The sequence below is a fragment of the Geotrypetes seraphini genome, chromosome 9 (assembly GCF_902459505.1).
Source record: "Geotrypetes seraphini chromosome 9, aGeoSer1.1, whole genome shotgun sequence".
NCBI classification, from domain to species: domain Eukaryota; kingdom Metazoa; phylum Chordata; class Amphibia; order Gymnophiona; family Dermophiidae; genus Geotrypetes; species Geotrypetes seraphini.
The window spans coordinates 149,791,577-149,813,115 of record NC_047092.1 but is presented as its reverse complement, the minus strand read 5'-3'; the positions used below and the strand labels follow the sequence as shown (position 1 = coordinate 149,813,115).

Here is a 21,539-nt window from a genome sequence, read left to right as displayed (position 1 = left end):
TCCAGTATTTTTTCCTAAACCTCATTCTCACTCAGGAGAAGCAGCCCTTCATACTGTAGATTGCAAGCGAGCTTTGGCCTACTATCTCGACAAAACAAAACCGCATAGATCATCTCAATTATTTGTCTCCTATGATCCTAACAAGTTGGGCATCCTATTTCCAAGAGAACGATTTCCAACTGGTTGGCTTCCTGTATATCGTTCTGCTATGCTCAGGCTGGACTGCAAGTGGAGAGTCGTGTCACAGCCCATAAAGTTAGAGCTATGGCAGCTTCAGTAGCTTTCCTTAGATTTATCCCTATTGAGGAAATATGTAAAGCTGCCTCCTGGTCCTTGGTTCATACTTTCACCTCACATTACTATCTGGAGTCTTTTTCCAGATGGGATGGGCACTTTGGTATTACAAAAGACCAACATTCTTACTATCCCATTATGGTTAGCTTGGAGGCCACCCACATGTGAGAATATGCTGCCAGCTTGTCCTGGGATAAAGTACAGTTACTTACTGTATCAGGTGTTATCCAGGGACAGCAGGCAGATATTCTCACAACCCACCCACCTCCCTGGTTTGGCTTCTTAGCTGGCTTACTGAACTGAGGGACTATGCGCCTCCGTTGGATGGGAAGACACTTGCACATGCGTGGTGCGGGCTATTTCAAACTTTCTGAAAGTCTTAAAGTGGGAGTGTGTGGTGCAGAGGTTAGAGCTACAGCCTCAGCACCCTGAGGCTGTGGGTTCCAATCCCTCAGCCTCAATCACTGCTCCTTGTGACCCTGGGCAAGTCACTTAATCCCCTCATTTGCCCCAGGTGCACTAGATAGAATTTGAGCCCATCGGGACAGATAGGGAAATATGATAAAGTACCTGAATGTAAACCACGTAGGATATGTGGTATATAAATAATTAAATAAAATGGCAATGTACTTTTAAAGTGTCTGTACCGTGGCTCTGTCGGTGATCTCACCCACATGTGAGAATATCTGCCTGCTGTCTCTGGATAACACCTGTTACGGTAAGTAACTGTGCTTTTCCCCATAACACTGCATGTAAATTGCCTTGAACCTGTAGACTGGATAAGTGTGATTTAGAAATTCTGATTAGATATTCAAACATACCTGTATAATGCAATTAGTTTAAGCTATTCAGTTGAATAATGTGATTTTATATATATTTATTTATTTACACAATTTTTTTTAAAAAAATATATTCCCTGGTTCTACTGTGTTTTTATGATTTAAAATTTTTTTCTCAATATACACCCCCCCTATTTTTGTGGAGGTTAGGGGTAAAGCCTGCCTGCGAATAAGAAAAATTTTCATATAACTTTAGGACTGACTCTGACCCATCTCCGCCTTCTGGACCTCTCCACGCCTTACTTTTGAAGCCTGGTAGTCTAGCAGTGAAGAGTGGTAGAAGTTATCTTCCTGTTCTCCTGCCCTATGCAGAACTGCAATCAAAAATGGCTGGTCTCGCAAGGAACTCATGGCATTGTGGCTGTACATGGGACAGGAGTGTAGGAAGATAGCTCCTGCCCCACTTTACTGCTAGACCACCAGGCTTTAAAAGTAAGGTTTGGAGAGGTCCAAGAGACAGGATGGTTTAGAGACTCACAAATGACTGAATTTGTGAATCCTAAATCTGTGAATATGGGGGTGGGGGAGTGTATTTGTGTTTGATTTTATTTAGGACCGCTGTTGCAGGCATTATTCCAAAACATGGCTGTGTCTGGTTAGCATAATATATACTTTCCATTTGAATCGTGGTCAACATCTCCATTTGTTCAGCTATCTCTGCTTTGTGTTTTTCTTTTGAGAAGTAAAAGTATGTAATAGAGCAAGTTTCAAGCATTATTTTAGTTTTTTATTCGTTTCAATAGAGTATATTCATTTAAACATGTTATGGAGGTGGAGGCAATGCTTTTCATTCATTTTCATATTTGAAGAATGCATCTAGTATATTGATTAGCTTGGGTTATTAAAATGTTGATTTATTGTTTTAATAAACAGATTTCAGCTGTCTAGTTTTCTGTTACAGGTCTAGCCCTATTTTGTGATCTCATGTTTTTAGAAGCTAACTAAAACATTATTTGGTAACTTCATTTAAAACTTCAGCTTCCTGGTGAAGAGCCCCTGAGAAGATTAGAACCATTGGGAAATGGGCTTCTCTTGTCATTGGTCCATAAAATGAACAATTGCCTAAGCCAAATGGAACAATTTCCCGTCAAAGTGCATGATTTCCCAAGTGGAAATGGAACTGGGAGCAGGTAAGGATTTATAATGGTATGATTTCTTCACACATGATCAGGATCTCCCATTGCTCATATCATTGGTGATTGTGGGATTAATTACTGCCTCTAGTGCCAAGCAGTTAATGTCTCTCCATAAGGGTAAGGTATAGATTTATACCCTCAATATTTGTAGAAACATTGGAATGATACTGTTCTTCGGTCATAGGATATTGTTACCTTATTGATAAGTTACTGTGATTTCTTAGATTTCACTTATTTTCTAAATATGTCAGGCAGTATAAATTGTAGGCTAATGTTCGTTAAAATTCACATACACACAAAATAATATTAATCCAGCTTTACATATTTATGGGTCCATAGCATGGACCTCTGTATGCTGCTGTTTTCTGCCTTCCTGATACAGTCACAGTCACTCTCTTCCTGTAACTTCCCCCTCCTATATCCATCTTTATTCATGGCCTACTGCCACACTTCTCCAAAAATAGCATGGGAAAACTTGCAGAGCCTTGTTTGGTTTGGTGGCAGTAGCAGAAAGCATGAAGACTACCTACGCACGCTTTGAAGTGTGGAAAAATCCAATGAAACTAGGCAATTCATTTTCTCCTAAAGTTGCCTCTAAGTAGACTGTCCCAAAGAATGAGATTTCTAGTTCAATAGGAACGTCCATCTTAATCCACTGGGTTTATGCACCTTCACCTGTGGGGTGTGTGTAAAGAGCCTAGTTTGTAGGGTTACCAGATTTTAGTTAAATAAAATCCAGACTCATAGCCCCACCCTCAGGCCCATCCAGTTCTACCCTGGTCTGTCTACGTCATGCCCAAGACCCGCCCCCTCAACCTGTTCTCATCAGTTAGGAAGGCATCTATGCATGCACAGATGTCCTCCCGACGTGGTCCCAAAGAAGAAGCTTTTCAAAACCCGGACAAAGTGCCAGGTTTGGGGGAGCTAAACATCACTAATCTTCTGCAGCCAATGTCTCAGGGGCCTCCCAAAAAAGCAGTTATGACATCAAGATGGCAGCTGAAACCCCCAAGATGTTAATGGCTTTTTGGAAGGAATGGGTGAAAGTCACCACAGAGTGCTGGATATTATTCAGGAGGGGTACAAACTCGAGTTCTTCCATCCCCTCCCAGAGCTGTTTGTAGACTCTCCGGCAGGAAGACCAGAAAAAGTGGTCAATGTCCAGGTCACAATGCAGAAGCTATTGGACCTGGCAGCTATTGAAGCCGTACCGGACAAAGAATTGGAATTGAGCAGATATTCCACATACTTCATTGTGCCCCAAAAGACTTAGAAGATTGGAGGCCAATTCTGGACCTGAAGTCAGTAAATGCTGCCCTCAAGGTCCTGTGGTTCTGCGTGGAAACAACATATTTCCATCTTTCTGGACCACAGGAAATATTTGAGATTGTATGTTCTAGAGCAGTGTATATCTAACTTTTTTTTTTTTTTTTTTTTTTTGCTCCAGCACACTAAACGGAGCAAATGTTTTTCATGGCACACTAAACGGAGCAAATGTTTTTTGAGGCACATTTTAATTGAAATTACAAAGCTGCAAAGCCAACAAAAAAATAACTCCCCCTTTTACAAAACTGTAGAATGGTGTTTAGCTCCGGCCGTGGTAACAGCTCAGACGCTCATAGAATTCCTATGAGCAATGGAGCTGTCACTGCTGCGGCCGGCGCTAAAAAACACACTACAGTTTTGTAAAAGGAAGGGGGGATGTAAATTTGAGAGTTATTTATTTAAAGTTCTTTAAGCTATTTATGGGTAATTGTAACAAGGGTGAAACTAAAGTAGACAGAATAGAATTGCTAATCAATGCGTTGGATATGCTTGTTTTTACATAGATTCACCAAACAGCACTCAATTTGAAATGTAAATCTTCTGTGAGGGTTATCAGTCAATCCTTTGTACAGAGTGTGCGAATGTAAGCACCTCCAATGTACTCATCAAGTTCTTTATCCCAAGATCCTTAGAAGTACCATCTAGGACTCACATATATTCATTGTCCTACGCTTTATGTACTACTTACCCACCGGATCTTGCAACTAATTTTAATTTCAATATTTTATCTTATCTATTTAGACACCATTTCAGCATGTATGTGTGTGTGTATATATATATATATATATATATATATATATATATATATATATATATATATATATATATATATTAGAAATACTTAGCTTATAGTTGTGGTCTTCCTTTCAGCCAACATGTTTTACCCAAAAAGGTCAGGCTCATTATCCCTTTATAAGCTTAGCGCCGCTATATCCGACCGCTGAATGAAATGCACACTGAAATGGTGTCTAAATAGATAAGATAAAATATTAAAATTAGTTGCAAGATCCGGTGAGGAAGTAGTACATAAAGCCTAGGACAATGAATATGTCTTTACATAGAAACATGAAGGCAGCTAAAGGACAAATAGCCCATCCAGTCTGCCCATCCGCAGTAACCATTATCTCTTCCTCTCTCTAAGAGATCCCACATGTCTAACCCACACTTTCTTGCGCATTTACATTACATAGGTATTTAAATGTCTCTATCATATTTCCCCTCTCCCACCTTTCCTCCAAAGTATATAGATTGAGATCTTTAAGTCTGTCCCTATATGCCTTAAGACGAAGACAACACACCATTTCAGTAGCCTTCCTCTGGACCGACTCCATCCTTTGTATATCTTTTTGAAGGTACGATCTCCAGAATTGTACACAATATTCTAAATGAGGTCTCAGTAGAGTCTTATTACAGGGGCAACAATATCTCCTTTTCCTACAGACCATACTTCTTCCTATGCACCCTAGCATCCTTCTAGCTTTCATCGTCACCTTTTCAACCTGTTTGGCCGCCTTAAGATCATCACATGCAATCACACCCAAGTCCCACTCTTCTGTCATAGACATAAATTCTTCACCCTCTGTACTGTTTCCTCAGATTTTTTGCAGCCCAAATGCATGACCTTTCATTTCTTAGCATTAAATTTTAGCTGCCAAATTTCAGACCGTTTTTCAAGTTTCACCAGATCTTTCTTCATGTTATTCATACTATCCTGGGTGTCTACTCTATTGCAGATTTTGGTATCATCCACAAGAGGCGAATCTTACCCGAAAGCCCTGCAGCAATATCGTTTATAAAAATGTTAAAAAGAACAGGCCCAAAAACAGAACCTTGAGGCACACCACTGGTAACATCCCTTTCCTCAGAGTGATCTCCATTGATCACTACCCTCTGTTGAATTCTACTCAACCAGTTCTTGACCAGCCCGTCACTTTGGAACCCATCCCGAGAGCACTCGGTTTATTTATTAGATATCTTATGTGGAACACTGTCAAAGGCGTTGCTAAAATCTAAATACAGTAGTTCACTCTCTATCCAATTCTCTGGTCACCCAGTCAAAGAAATTGATCAGATTTATCTGACAAGTCCTACCTCTAGTGAATCCATGTTGTCTCTGGTCCTGTAATCCACAGGATTCCAGAAACTTCACCATTCTGTGTTTTAAAAGCATTTCCATTAATTTGCTTAGAAGTCAGACTTACCGGCCTGTAATTCCCTACTTCTGCCTTATTTCCACTTTTGAGGAGAAGGATCACATCCGCTCTTCTCCAGTCCTCCTGTACCACTCCCGACTCTAGAGACTCATTCAAAAGGTCAGTCAGTGGAGCCACCAGAACTTCCTTATGTTCCTTCAGCACCCTCAGATGTACACCAATCCTGCCTCATCACTTTGTCTACCTTTATTTTATCTAGCTCCTCACGAACACAACCCTCTGAAAATCGATCAGGGTCGACCACTCCTCCATCCTTATTCATGTTTGTCTTCTTTTTTCCTGCTTCCGGCGTGTCAGCCGTGAACACAGAACAGAAATATTTGTTAAGAAATTCCGTCTTATCGTCTTCTACATAGTTTTCCCCTTCACCTTTGAGTCTCACAATGCCACTCTTTCCAGTGCCTCTTCTTTGCCCTGCAGATCCTGCAATTGTGTGGCTTTAATATGATTTTTAACATAAAACGCTATACCCCCTTCCTTTTTGTCCTACCCTGTCTTTTCTGAACAGATTATAACCCGGTATAACTACATTCCAGTCATGGTTCTCCGTGAACCACGTGTCTGTGATCGGCACTATATCCAACTCGTCGTCTTCCATCATAGCTTCTAGAGCCAGAATCTTGTTTCCCATACTTCGAGCTAATTAGCTCAGAATGCAACAAGCAAACAAGCATTTCATCATCCACCATCTGCAGTCATTCTCTTTTTCGATTTAATTTTTGTCAGAGCTGAAAATCCAAGTTTGCAAAGATAAGAAGGTCCAAACGGTAATACAGCCTTGATTGCTTTGTTGCTCAAGTTAGGTTAACTGCTGCATAAAAGATTTAAAAAAGTAAAACTAGAATTACTTGCTGTTAGTTTTCAAGGACCAATCACGTCAAAGAATAATGCTTGTCTGGGTGGTAATATCCTTACGCACGCAGATGTTCATAACTTTTTAACAGGTGAGAGTGGGCATCCCTCCTGCTGATTTTTTTGTAAAATGGGGAAGGGGAGGAGTTAGTTCAGAGGGACTGAGGGGGGGTTCATGGCAGCAGGAGGGAGTGGGCATCCCTCCTGCCAATTTTCATTGAAGTACGGGAGGGAGATCATGGCGGAGGGGGGGGGAGTTGTTACCAGTGGCAAGAGGAAATGGGCATCCTTCCTGCCTCTATTTTTGTTCCTGGGGGGAAGGAGGGGTGACAGCGCACTATATTTGTGCTCATAGAAACAAATGAAAAAACAGGCAAACCTGTTGGTTTTTTCAGTCGATATTTGCAGCCTGCTTATTAGATAACAATATTGCCTACAATATTGATGTCAATGACAACCTTCCCTTATGTAATGAGAAATTCTCTTCTCTGCTGTTCTGTAATGAGAAGGTTTTTTTTCTCTTTTGCTAGTTACTTTTGCTAGTGGAGTCATCATCTTCTGAATATGAATAATTCAATCTATGGTTTATGAATGTCATTAACATAAGAGAAAAGCATAAGTAAATTAGAAAATAAGACAATAAGAGAGAGTCATTTCTCTTAATTCATCAACTTTATACATAAGGGAAGTTTGTAACTGCAAATATTAGGCCATCGATTGAATGGCTCATTTTAATATTAATTACCTCATTTTAATAGTCATGAGGTCATTTGCATGCCAGAGTCGGACTTTGTATGACCATGTGGTGAGCCATTTTCAACATTGGGTCAGCAAATTCCAACAGTCAAACCAGTCAAACTGGAAAGGAGGAGAAAGAGTTCCAGGCTACATGGAGACTTGCTAGGCTGAAGGATATGGAAAGGCTATCTTTGAAAGAATACCTGAAAGAATCCATTCAGAATTTGTCCAAAGCTTTGTTGAAAATTTAAATACATTACATCTAGTCTGCACTCCACTCCTCCCCCCCCCCCCCCGCACACACACACACACACACACACACACACACTCACACACTTTACTCATTGTGAGCCCCCAGGAAAGTCAAAAGATCAGATTTGTCTGTTAAAAACTTACTTCTAATAAACCCATGCTACCTTGTTTCCTATAATCCATAGAATTCCAGAAACCGTAATTTCTTACATTTAACAATGTTCCCATCAATTTACTGAACCATTGAGGTCAAATTACCCTGTCTAGTTTCCAGCCTCATCCTTTTGATTTTGTGGAGAGAAACTACATCTGCCCCTTGTTCAGTCATCTGGGATCAGGCATGACTCAAAAGAAGCATTAAAAAAGATGAATGGCTGAGCCACCAAAACTCACTTTGTTTCTTTTTCATATACAAAATTAAAGCCTGTTTTGCGCTTATTGCAGGTTTCCGGGTCTCACTGCATCTTCTCAGGTAGAAACCAACGTTTCAGCCACCATACTGTGGCTTGCTTTAGGCTAAGCTCTGAAGTCTGTAGCTTGACTTTGTAAATAGTAGGTTTACTGACCTGATTAGGAGCAGAGCAGACCACAAATTTGAGTTTTGGCGGGAAAGTCAGTTGGTCAGAAATTTGAGTTTTGTTGTAGAACCTGCAACAAGCACAATGCCAGCTGCAGAAACCCTGAGAGAACATGTAACCCAGCTCCTTGGGAGAACATATTTAAACCTACCAGAGACTTTTCCATTCTATGGACTTTCACAACAAAATTCAAATTAGTGGACTGCCCTGTTCCCAATCAGGTCAGTGAACCCACTATGTACAAAGTCAAACTGAAGACTTCAGAACATACCCTGAAGGTAAGGTATGGTGGCTGAAACGTCGGTTTCTACCTGACAAGACACAGCAAGCCCCAGAAACCTGCAACAAGCACAATGCCAGCTGTGGAAACCCTGAGAGAACATAAAGCCTTTATTGATTACAATCATTAAACTTACCATGAGGCATTGGAGGAATGCTTTTCATGCTGTTGTTATTCTGGAAGTTAGAAAGACCAGATTCTCTTTTAGATGTAGGAAATATTTTTGGGGGTGTTTTTGAAGGATATATACAAACATCAATGCCTAAGATTTGAAGTGTTGTATTGAACAATCTTTGTCTGTACTGTAATCATCTTGGATAGTGTTGTGAGAGGGAGTGGATTGGGAGTGAGATTGTGGGAGTGTTGTACTTGGGAGGTTGTAAGAGTCCAAACCATCTGTGAAATCAGGTAACACTGCTATGTGACTAGGAGGGTGGGATAGAAGGGGAGGTTGGGATAAGGGTATGGTTTTTATATTAACAAATAATTACACAAATCTGATTGTACAGTTTTATGTTCTTTATTGCTAATCAATAAAAATAATTTTAACTAAACTTACCATGAAATTAAGTGCATGAGCATTTCCATACTGGGACAGGCTGAAGGTCCATCAAGCCTAGTATCCATTTCCATGTCCAAACCAGGCTTCAAGTACCTGGCAGGGTCTCAAGAGTAATGCATTTCATGTTGCTTATTCCAGGAATAAGCAGTTAATTTTCTCCAAGTCCACCTTAATGTTTTATGAATTTTTTTCAGTTCACCAAAAAACGTCCAATTGATGTATACCAGAGAAAGGGACAGAAGCTCAAATTTTTTTAAGTAAATGGAGTAAATGACCTCTGTATTTACAAGGATATATGACAAATACTATCTCCTGGATGTCTCTATTTCAGCTTCAAAGCTGACATAGGAAATATATCCCTGGTCAAAAAAACTCCATTTACAATTCATCAACAGTATTTAACTCAATCGGTTCATTTCAAATATCACTTCAAAAATTGTTTAGAGATCAAAAGCACTTATCTGCAAATTAATCTTTGGATTAATATGAATTTGAATCTGGGAGTGTGTATTGTTCTAGCGTGACCATTTTTGGCTGCAACCCCTAGGACTCTGATTTCTGCTATGGACTTTTGGCAACCGGATATGGGACATATTGGCAGATAAGTGCTTTTGGTCTTTAAACAATTTTTGAAGTGATATTTGAATATTTGAGATGAACTAATTGAGTTAAATACTGTTGATGAATTGTAAATGGAGTTTTTTTGACCAGGGATATGTTTCCTATGTCAGCTTTGAAGCTGAAATAGAGATATCCAGGAGATACCGTGTTTCCCTGAAAATAAGACAGTGTCTTTTATTAATTTTGGGCCCAAAAAATGCACTAGGTCTTATTTTTGGGGTAGGTTTTATTTTTTTTCATGTTCAATGATCATTTCTCCCTTCCTCTCCTCCACCCCAATTCTTCCTCTTTCCTCCACATGTGCAGCATCTTTCCTTCCCTGAGCAGCCCCCCACCACCACGCAGCCGAACCCCCACTGACCCTCCCATCTGAACCCATCCAACCACAAGACCTACATACCTCCTTCCACAGAGCAGCGTCAGCAGCACTCTAGGCTGCTTCATGGCTTTCTCCTGCCGGGGCCTTCCATGCGCTACTTTGCTGATGACATCAGTGATGCAGCAGAGGGAATGCCCCAGCAGGAGAAGGCTGTGAAACAGCCTGTTTAGAGTGCTGCCGATGCTGCTCTGTGGAGGGAGGTATGTAGGTATCGCAGTCGGTAGGGTTCAGACAGCAGGGAGAGATGGAAGAGTCTGCTAGGGTTCGGTAGGGGGCGAGGGGAAGCGCTGCTGCTGGCGAATCCAGGGACTAGGGCTTATTTTTGGGGTAGGACTTATATTAAGACCTACCCCGAAAATCATGCTAGGGTTTATTTTTGGGGTAGGTCTTATTTTCGGGGAAATACAGTAGTATTTATCATATATCCCTGGAAATACTGAGGTCTTTTTCTCCTTTTACTTAAAAGAATTGGAACTTCTGTCCCTTTCTCTGGTATACATTAATTGGATGTTTTTTGGTGAACTGAGATTATGAATAATCCAAATGATGATGATAATCCACAGGGAGCAGTACACTTTCTGATGGCTGAGTAAGGCAGTAGCAAACCACCCAAGTACCAGGCATTAGTCCAAGGTAAAAGTGCTTAATAGCCAAAAAACTGAATGCAAGTGGCAGTCTCCATAAGTTGTTTGCAACTTGTGTACAGGGGCCTACCTTTATCAGTAATAATAGTACTTTTACTCCATGAATTTTCCTTTGTGTTTAGAAGGGCCTTGGGCATTTTATTGTAGTGTCTTTTATCACCAATTTTAAAGGTAAGTGAGTGACTGTGGTGTGGTAGTGAGCATGGTTTGCAAAAATGCCAGTTTGGATTGCCTCTCAGTTGCCACCCAAAATATTTTATCATAACCTTTGAAGGTCATTTGGTCCTTGAAAGGCCCCAAAGAGAAGCCAACATGGCTGCTTCACACATCTCTCCAGTCCGATGATTAAAGAGAGCTCCATAATTTAAAAAATAAAAAAGTGGGGGAAAATTCGTTCTGAATATCTACTTGGCTGTAGAAAAAGCTGGTTTTGGTGCTCTCTGTCTCTGTAGTTTGAATGGAGCAGTTCCCACACATTCTATTTTAGAAAAAAAAAAAGATAAAATTAAGCCAACTGTGAAGATAAACTATCAACAGATTTCAAAGAATGTATTTGACACTTAAATCACAGGGTGCCAGTGTAAGCATGGCAATAGGTATGTCTGTACTTCCAACCTAGGAAGTTTTACACATAGCAATCAATAGTAAACTATGTGGTTGAGTCAATAGGTGTCTCCTTATCAAGCAAATATTAAGAAAGGTGTAAATATTAGTCACAAAGATTCACAGTAGAATTTGAAAACAAGTGGCAGAAAGTAAGGCTCATGAAATTCTTTTCAATTCCTCTATGCCAGGGGTGTCCATACTTTTTTGGCTTGCGAGCTATTTTTAAAATGACCAAAAGTCAAAATGATCTACCAACAATAAAACTTTAAAAAAACACAAAGCACACTGTACGCAGAGAAAATGTTAATTATTTATATTGTTCAAATAGGTCAAGGCAGATGACTTTAAAGTATGCAATGTCACCTCAGTAACAAATATACAAAAATAGACAAATATACCCTCTTCTCTTTTACTAAACCACGATAGCGGTTTTTAGCACAGGGAGCTGCGCTGAATGCCCCACGCTGCTCCTGATGCTCATAGGCTCCATGCACTAAAAATCGCTATCGCAGTTTAGTAAAAGGGGACCATAGTGCAAAATATAGACACCAGATATACATTTGGACACATGTTGATCACTAAATTGAAAATAAAATCATTTTTCCTACCTTTGCTGTCTGGTGATTTCATGAGTCTCTGGTTGCACTTCCTTCTGACTATAAATCCAATTTTCTTTCTTTCTACCTCCTGCATGCTTCCTCTCCTCCAGACCTCATTCCATTCCCCAACCAACATCTCTCTGTCTCTCCATGAGTGCAACTCTTTCTTCCTCTCTCCCTGCCCCCTTTCCTTTTTTTTCTCTCTCTCTGTCCCCCTTTCTTTCTGTCTTTCTCTCTCTCTCTCTGCCCCCCTTTCTTTCTCTCTCCCTCCCTCCCCCCCAAGCCACCGCCACCGATTTCTCTCTGTTTCCCCAACGCCAGGCCAGGTGTATACAAGTGCCGGGCCCACAAGCCTCCCCCTCCCCCCCCCCCCCCCCCCCCCCCCCCCCCGATGTCAATTCTGACATCGGAGAGGAAGTTCCGGGCCAGCTAGGCAGCAGTTGGCTGGCCCGGAAGTTCCTCTCCGATGTCAGAATTGACGTGCTCTGTGCATAAGTACCAGTATTTAGAAATTGAACCTATATTTTCCAGGTAACCAGTGCAGATGAAGTAATAATAGAGTAACATGATCTTGAAGTCTAGCATGACAGAGGATGCAATCCTCTGTGTTTTGAAGAGTTTGTAATCTTTGAAATTTCCATTTTGTGATCCCTGCATAGAAAGAATTAAAATAGCCAAATGAGATGTGTTGAATGCATGGAAAAGAATATGAAAGGAATCGTTATCCAGAGAGCTATCGACTTGATTGCAGTTGCCGAAGTGCAAGAAAACCTGTGTATAAGACTGATAAAATCTGTTGTGAGGAGAGTTTAGAATCAAGGATTATTCCCAAGTAGCAAAATTAGTATCATAGAGATTACTGCAAACCAAAAAAGTAAACCAGAGATTTGGCATTGCAGAATGGCCAGTAAACCAACAGGCAGATGTTTTTTCAGGGTTCAACTGAAGATGATTTTCATGAAACCAGGCAACTACATCCATTAAACAAGATTGAGAGGAAATGGAGTGCTATATAACCTGTAGTTACCTGTATTTACTATGAATTTCAATAAGAAGAGATGTAAGAACAGTTTCGGTAATAAAACTGGGATGGAACCCTGATTGGTAAGGATGAAGGGCATTGATTGACTCAATATATATTGAGAGTAAATAGTGGTCATGGTCAATTTTGAGAGGAATGGAAGATTAGAATCTGAGGGAACTAGTAGTGATGCATTCTTTATAAAATAGAGCAGACAACAGCATTTTTCTTTGAGGATGATACAGTACCTATAATAAGACCGGTGGTGATAATAATAGCATGTAAGAATGGGAGGAGCCCTAGAGATGGTAGTTTTGATTAAGCAAACAAGTAGTTGAGTTTAGTGAGTGATGTAAGTGAATGCAAGGATAGTAAATTAAAGGATGACCAACAAGAACTGTGTACTTGTGAGCCAGGTGATGGCATAGGATCCATTGTAACAGGGAGAAAGATACTTTAACCTCATGCCAAATTTGTTCCTGTTCTGTTATTTTATCAGAGGTATTTTGGCCTCCACAGACAGACTGATACATTCTCTAACCCTTTCATATAATTTCTTTCTCACATTCCATCAGGTTTGAAAAAATTACATAAGAGGTAAAAAATGTCTGTCCACCTGAGGGTAGAATAATTATCTGAAAATAGAATGGGACCAAACTTGGTGGAAAATCTAGGGAAAAGAGTACCAAATGGGCCAGATTGGACCATGAATTCCAGAAATTTTCCAAAAGAAAAAGGACCCAGAACATTTTTGTGGGAAAAGCAGATTATCTTCTGCAGCTTGGAAACACTGAAAACACAGCAGTAGTGCAATTGGTCCTTTCAAAGTGCCTTTCTCGTTTCATCTACTCTCCATCAGACATGCTCATAAATACAATTGTATACATGCATAGGCTTATGCACATGTAGGTTGGATTTAATCCATGAGGCAAGCTCTGTAGAAATCATTCAATCCCATCCCAGCATGCCCCTACTCCCACTGCCATATTATAACCCTACTGGGGTGGTTCTTAGTGATTCAGGTATGTATTTTATTTTCTTTGTTGTAAATTCAACTATCTGAACTGTGTAGTTGTCTTAATAGTTTCTATGTATCACGGCACCTAGTGACCAAACTATTTAGTTTCTATGTGTATGGCCCTTAATGGTGATAAAACACAGCAATATTTGTTTGTCTTACTACAGTGGTACCCAATAGGTTAATGGTAAAATGCATGTTTTAAAATTTGCTGGCAGTGACATCTAATGGTTAAGAGTATGTCCACACCTATTTTCATTTATTATTCTTTTAAAACCAACTAGATATGAGAACTGCTTCATTCAAACTGCCTCTCCTTTCCCCCTCTGCATTTGAAAGAAAAACATACACAAGCAGCAGAAATATATGCATACATATTTATGTGCAGAAATGTTGGAAAGAATTTTATGAACCATGATTTGCTTGCTTTCTTCACTTGTTTAATAGCCATGTATCTTGGAATATTTTTATGCAGACATAGCATTGCATATTTTCAATAACACTGTATATACATTCCAATAAAGATGAATTTTTCTAAATATGTAGGAACATTCTACTCTATGAATTCTGTTAGAGCAAACAATTTGTAGTACAACTGTTCAAATCTAAACCTTTTTATGTAGGAGAAAAAAAGTTACAAAAGTTCAGACTTGTAACTTTTGCAGACTGCTTATGGACCCATGACATGAAAATCAGCCATTTTCAACATTTCAGTCCAATACTTTTGTCACTTTTTTCCCAAAAACGGTTACGAATTTTGAAGAATTATCTGTTGGCCAAAAATAGTTTGGGCTAATTTGACCTGCATACATAAGGAAAAAGATATAATCTGTGCTGAGTATATCTACCAATTTGCTGTAAGGTAATATTATTTAAGAGCAGAAATACATGTTGACTTGAATTTTACAATAGTAAACCAGTTTGAAAGTTTCACTTAGCTCTTCTTTTGCTGAAGCTCTTCTATTGCTGATCTCTTCTTAGTATGGATAAGAATGTATACTAATTAAAAGTAATATTGTTTGCAAAGCTAACATAGATCTTTCTCTTGCATTGTTTGTACAACTAAATGATATACTGATAGTACTGTGCATGTAGAAATGTTTTCACAAATTATTTTGAGTTTTTCTCTCAACAGAGGATCCCAAGCATTAAAATTTTTCAACACACACCAGTTAAAGTGCCAGCTTCAGCGACATCCAGACTGTACTAATGTAAAACAGTGGAAAGGTGGACCTGTTAAAATCGATCCCTTGGCTTTGGTACAAGCCATTGAGAGATACCTTGTAGTTAGAGGTATTTTCTGTTTTATTTATCATTTTAAGGTCTAAAATGTTATCTTTGTTTTAGAAAAATAGCTTTCTTTGGGGGTCTGTGTACTAAAGTGCTTATGGCAGTTAACAGTTACCACATACGGTTCGGTAACAATTACTGCATAACTATAACATTTAACCTGCTTTAATTTTCATGATACCTAATTGCTGCAAATGTCGGTAGCTGAAAGAATTCAGAACTGTGGGCAGCCCATTTTTGACAGCATACTTCTCTTCCCCTGTCTCATATCCAGTATACTTTCCACCTTCTCCCAGTGTATTGGCCATCCAATACAACCCCCTCTCACATATTCAGTCACCTTTAGTCACATAGAAACATGATGGCTGTGTAAGCTGCAATGATGCATAAGATCCTGTGCTCTCTTGAGAATGGCTTGCAAGTTTGAGCACCATGCAGCTCACGATCTTTGAGAGCTATTTTTTTGTTAGGTGCCATCAACTTGTGTTAGAGTCCTAGCAACTTGATGATGATGATATCAAGTTTTTGTGGCAGAATATAGAAGTAGATTGCTGGGCCTTTCTTCTACACAGTATAAATTTGATTTTGTTACCATTGTTGCATCAGATTTGATCCTCCACCTACAACACTTCCCATCTGCTGCTGCCCAGATGGGTGGTACATCGTTAGTCTGTTTTCTCCGCTGAAACCTTTCCACCTTGGGAGGCCGTGCTGGTAGTGAAACTACTGACAGCATAGCTGTCAGCTTCGGCACGACAAGCCCATGTATCATGACTGGAGAGCTATACTGGAGAAGAAAGCACTGGTTCATCTTCCTCACATGGACCTATGGTGTCACTCTGGAGTCACAGTCTGCATGAATTCCTCCCCCTGCTGGCTCACAGTATTTACAGTTCTGTGGAGCTTAGCTTACTATTTAAAACCTTACTGTCCCTCTGGGACCCTCAAACATCATCTTCTAGTTCAGTGGTTCTCAACCCTGTCCTGGAGGACCACCAGGCCAATCGGGTTTTCAGGCTAGCCTCAATGAATATGCATGGAGCAGATTTGCATACCTGTCACTTCCATTATAAGCAAATCTCTTTCATGCATATTCATTGGGGCTAGTCTGAAAACCCGATTGGCCTGGTGGTCCTCCAGTACAGGGTTGGGAACCACTGTTCTAGTTATTCCTTTCTTCTGGCAGATAACGTATGATACCACATGACATTCTATCTTCTTAGTAGTTGGTTCCACTCTTTGGAATGCTCTTTCCTCCCATTTGTCAATTAGATATCCTCCAAAACTTCAAATTTCAATTAAAAGCGCATGTTTTTGTGGTACTTCCCTCAGAGAGTCCTGTTGGATACAGTTATAGTTTTTCCCCTCTGCTTTATTGTTCCTCTCAACTGTCCTATCATCCCCTCACTTCTTTTCCTTCCTCTCTCTATTACTACATTCGTATATATCACTTCTGATTATCTTATGTAGATTGTATACCACTCAGATAGTTCAGCCAATCAATGGTACGGTAAATTTTAAATAAACTCATGAGAGCCCTTTTACATTTTTCTGCTCTGCCTCCCTTCACTCTGGGCTGTCCTGCAATTCCTCAGTTTTCTCTCTACACACGAGATGGTAGGAGCCTGTCTTTTTTGCTCATTTTTATTTTTCTTTAATTTTGGGTTTTATTATCCGGTTGCAAGGCTTATTGGTGCAGCATGGGAGGGTAGTGACTTGAGATTTGGGTTTTTCAACTATACAATCTTGGTTAGATCCCGAATTAGCGTCAAAGACCACCAAATTGCACACCTAGAGCATCATTCATCAGCTCTCAGCACAAACAGATTCTCAGCACAAACTAATTCAGGAAACCACCACTCTTTCTACAGGCCAAGGCGGTTGAACTCGTGCTACCAGGGGAGAAAGGGAAAGGTACTTTCTTGTGCCCAAGAAAACATAGGGGAGGGGGGTAATTTCAGCCCTTCCTAGACCTAAGGGCCCTGAACAAATTCCTGGTTAAAAGTTCAGGATGATTTCCCTAGGCACCTTCTTTCCTATAGTTGGAAAACGATTGGCTATGCTCTCTGAATTTAAAGGGTGCCTTCATACACATTTCAGTACTTCCCAATTATAGGAAGTATCTCAAATTCCCAATAGAGAAACATCATTACCATGTACTGTACTGCCTTTTGGCCTCGTGACCCCCCCCCCCCCAGAGTATTTACCAAATGTCTAGTGGTAGAAGCAGTGTTTCTATACAAGCTGGAAGTGTATGTGCATCCTTATCTAGATAATTGGCTGGTAAAGAGCATGACTCAAGAAGGGGGCATCAGTGTCCATGCAAAGAACTGTTTTGGTGCTTGAGCTACTAGGGTTCATTATAAACTGCCCAAAGTTCCAACCTTCTTTTGGTTCAGTGTTTGGAATACATGGGGATCCCTGCTCGATGCACTGCATGCTTGGGCTTACATGCCCCAAGTGAGGGCAGAAACCCTAATGATTCTGGCCTCTCAGGTTCAGAGCAACAAGCAGGTCACAGCTCGGCACATGTTGAAATTGATGGTGCACATGATCTCAATGGTATATATCATACCCATGGCACATCTCCATTTGGGAGAGGCCTAGTGGACCCTAGCTTCCCAGTGGTCTCAGGCAACTGCGAACCTAGCAGATGTCATTCAAATCCCATCAGAACTGAGTCACTCTCTTCGCAGGAGGACAATTCAATCCAGTCTGACTTAGGGACTCCCATTCCATCTCCTCAGAAGGTGTTAACAGATGTATCTAACCTGGGAAGAGGAGCTCATTTGGATAGGTTTCACACTCAGGGTGCATGGTCTTCTCAGGAGATGGATCTCCACATTAACCCCTGGAGTTGAGAGCTATTTAGAACCAAATTGTTTTCATTCAGATAACCAGGATATAATTTTTTATGTGAACAAGCAGGGGAATATGGACTCCTACCCCTTGTGTTAGGAAGCTGTGGAGTTGTGACATTGGTCTCTCCTTCACAGAATGGTCCTTTGAGCCTCTACCTTGCAGGCAAGGACAACAGCTTGGTGGACAGACTGAGCATAGTTTTGCAATCACGTGAGTTGTCATTCAGCGTGGACAGGGCCTTCAAGACCCTATTGGTAGCTCTTTTCATCTTAACAATAAGGTCTCCCAGTTCTGTTCCAGGGTCAGATCATATGGCAGACTAGCATCAGATGATTTCCTTCTCAGTTGAGGATTGGGTCTTCTGTACGTGAATTCCCCTGTACCTCTTATAGAGAAGACTTTACTGAAACTCAAGCAAGATCTTGGAATCATGATCCTAACTGCTTCATAGTGACTTAGACAGATCTGGTTCTCTCATCTTCTAGGCTTATCCTCTGAAGAACCATGGAGATTGAAGTGTTTTCTGATGAGTTATCCCTTCTTCATACTAACCTGCATTCTCTGTCCCTCACAGCCTGGATGTTAAGAGCATAAAATTTGAATCTAGATCTACCTGAGGGTATCTCCAAAATCTTGCTTGCTTCCAGGAAAGCCTCAACTAAGAGGTGCTACTCTTAAGTGGAAGAGGTTTGCTGTCTGGTGTGAAGGCAAGGCCCTAGATCCCTTTACTTAGCCTGCTCAAACCCCACTTGAATACCTCCTACACCTCTCAAGTTGGGATCGAAAACCAACTCTATAAGGTGCATCTTAGTGAGATTACAACTTACTCTCTCTTTGTAGAGGGTAAACCCATCTCTGTATACTCTGTAGTTCAATTCATTAGAGGTTTCTTGTTGACTAAGCCACCTATGAAACCTTCTACTGTGTCATGGGATCTCAGTGTGGTCCTCACCCAGCAGATGAAAGCTTCTTTTGAACTACTTGATTCCTGTCATCTGAAATTTTTTATCTAGAAAGTGGTATTTCTGATAAGTTACTTCAGCTCACAGAGCCAGTGAACTTCAGCTCTAGTTACAGACCCATCTTATACTAAATTTCATCACAGCACAGTAGTTCTCTGCACATACCCAAAGTTCCTTCCTAAAGTTCTAACTGAGTTCCATCTTAACCAGTCAATTGTTCTTCCAACATTTTTTTCAAAATCACTTGCTCAACTTGGCAAAAGTTTACTACATACCTTAGACTGCAAGTGAGCCTTTGCCTTCTATCTGGAGTGGACTAAAGCCCATAGTACACCCAGCTTTTCAATTCTTTTGACCTAAACTGTTTGAAAGTAGAACTGTCCGATTTTCGATTCAAATCAATTCACTGATTCACTTTGGTTGAATTGATTTTGATCTGGGAAAAAATCGGCCTCACTGATTTGGTGCAGGATCAATGTCGTTATAGTCCAGGAACTTCTCCACAACAGCAACCTTCACAACGTGCTCTCTTGTCGGCGTTGGGCCTTCCTCTCTTCCTGGTTCTGTCTTCGTGAAAACAGGAAGTAGATGGGACCCGGTAGAGAGGAAGACCCGATGCCGGCAAGAGTAGCGAGTTGTGATGGCTGCGTTGCCAATAGTGTGTATGAGGGGGATGGGACATAGAGAGCGGGGGGGGAGGGAGGGAATGGGGGAGTTATGAAACCTGGAGGGGGGCATGGATGCAGGGTGCTGAATCTCGGGGGGTGAGGGGAGGAAGAAAAGATGACTTACTTACAGGGCAGGCAGGGAAGGAGATAAGAGAGATTAGATAAGGCAGTGGGGAAGAGTGGGAGAGGCTGAAGTCAAGGAGGGAGGAAAAGAGAGAGATGCTGGACAAGGGGAGCTGGAAGAGCAGAAGGAAGAGAGAAATGAGAAGAGTAGGAAAGATGCTAAATCTACAAATGGAGAGAAAAAAAGAGAGATGCTTTGTCTGACATGAGGGATGTAGGAGGAGAAAGGGAACAGAGGTAGAAAAGCTGGACAGAAGGAGAGGCAGAACCACATAAGAAAGGATGGGGACACAGTGGATTGAAGGGGCAGAGAGAGAGAGGACAGATGCATGGAAGGGAGAGAGAGGACAGACGCTGGATGGAAAGAAGAGAATGATTAAAGCAGAAACAAAGATTAGAAGAGATAATTTTTTTGTTGCTTTATTGTAGCTTTATTTAATAAATGTTTTTAAATAGAAAATGGAACTAAAGTAATCTTTTTTATTAGACTAATTTTATTCCTTTTTTTTTTTTTTTTTTGCTAACCAGGTCAGGGCAGGATACTGTAACAGCAGTATATTGTACTGACCTGAAGAATGAGATTTTGGCTTTTGAAACCTAATTTAAAAATGGATTAGTCCAATAAAATGCTATTTTCTTATTTCCCATTTTTGTTTTATTTATGTTTAATTTGTAAAGTGGTGATTCTTATTTGCGTGTTACTGTTTCTATGGTGTTACATTGTATGCAGAGTCTGGCTTCTTGGCTGTTTAGTTTAACTTTTGTCTATATATTTCTATCTTTAGTTTGTAATTACTTATTCCATACTGGGCGAGGGTATATCTGTTTTCTGTGTGTATGAAAAGAACATGGTTTTCTGTTAGTATTGACTGTGCAGGATCAATTTGTAGTAATCTGGCAATTTACAATAAAAATTGATTAAATTTAAAATGCTGGGTCATTGAAATCAAAAAATCGAATCAATAGGCCTAATTAGATCGAAAAACTTTTCCCTGAATCAGGCAGCTCTAGTTGAGAGTAACCATTGGCAAACATACAATTTCTAACTGGCTAGGAGTTTGCATCTCCTTTACTTATGCCTAAGCTGGGCTGGCTCTTAGGGTTCATGTCAAGGCTTATAATGTCTGAACCATGGCAACATTGGTAGTCCACTTGAGACTATACTCCATAGAGGAGATTTGCAAGGCTGCAACATGATCATCTGTCCACACATTCACATCCTGCTATTGACTTGAGCAAAATTCCCAATGTGACAGCCGATTTGGTCAGATAGTCCTGCAACATTTGTTCAATGTCTAGAATACAACCTCACCTCCAGGCTCATTTTTTATTCTGTTCCAGGCTGCACCTTTGTATTAGTATATATTGTTTCTTAAGTTAATTGGTATGCAGACGTCAACATTTCAAGTCCCTATTATCGTAGCCTTGTTGTTTTTGGTGAACCTGGTAGCTAGGGATTCCCATGTGTGAATAAATATGAAAGCCTGCTTATTCTTGGAGAAAGTGAAGTTATTTCTCTTTAGCAGGTATTATCTGAGGACAGTAGGCTAAATATTCTCACATACCCTCCCGATTTCCTTTAGAATTGTATTCTTTAAGCTTTTTTAATGGGATTGAGGGTTCACACGTTGAGTAGGAAGGCACCCACACATGCATGGTGCAGTGCTGCTAGAAAC

General features: G+C 40.4%; 1 protein-coding gene across 10 annotated transcripts in view; it reads left to right on the top strand.

Moving 5' to 3' along the window:
- The window catches only part of TRIP12 (thyroid hormone receptor interactor 12), a 448,602-nt gene that overhangs the window by 342,345 nt on the left and 84,718 nt on the right, over nt 1-21,539 (top strand). For 8 of the 10 annotated variants that reach the window (XM_033958326.1, XM_033958328.1, XM_033958333.1 and 5 more), the window contains exons 28-29: nt 2,112-2,263; nt 15,079-15,251. In XM_033958326.1, coding sequence (XP_033814217.1) covers nt 2,112-2,263; nt 15,079-15,251 — 325 coding nt within the window. The remainder of the gene's footprint in view (nt 1-2,111; nt 2,264-15,078; nt 15,252-21,539) is intronic. The other 2 variants (XM_033958334.1, XM_033958332.1) reach the window with 1 other exon arrangement.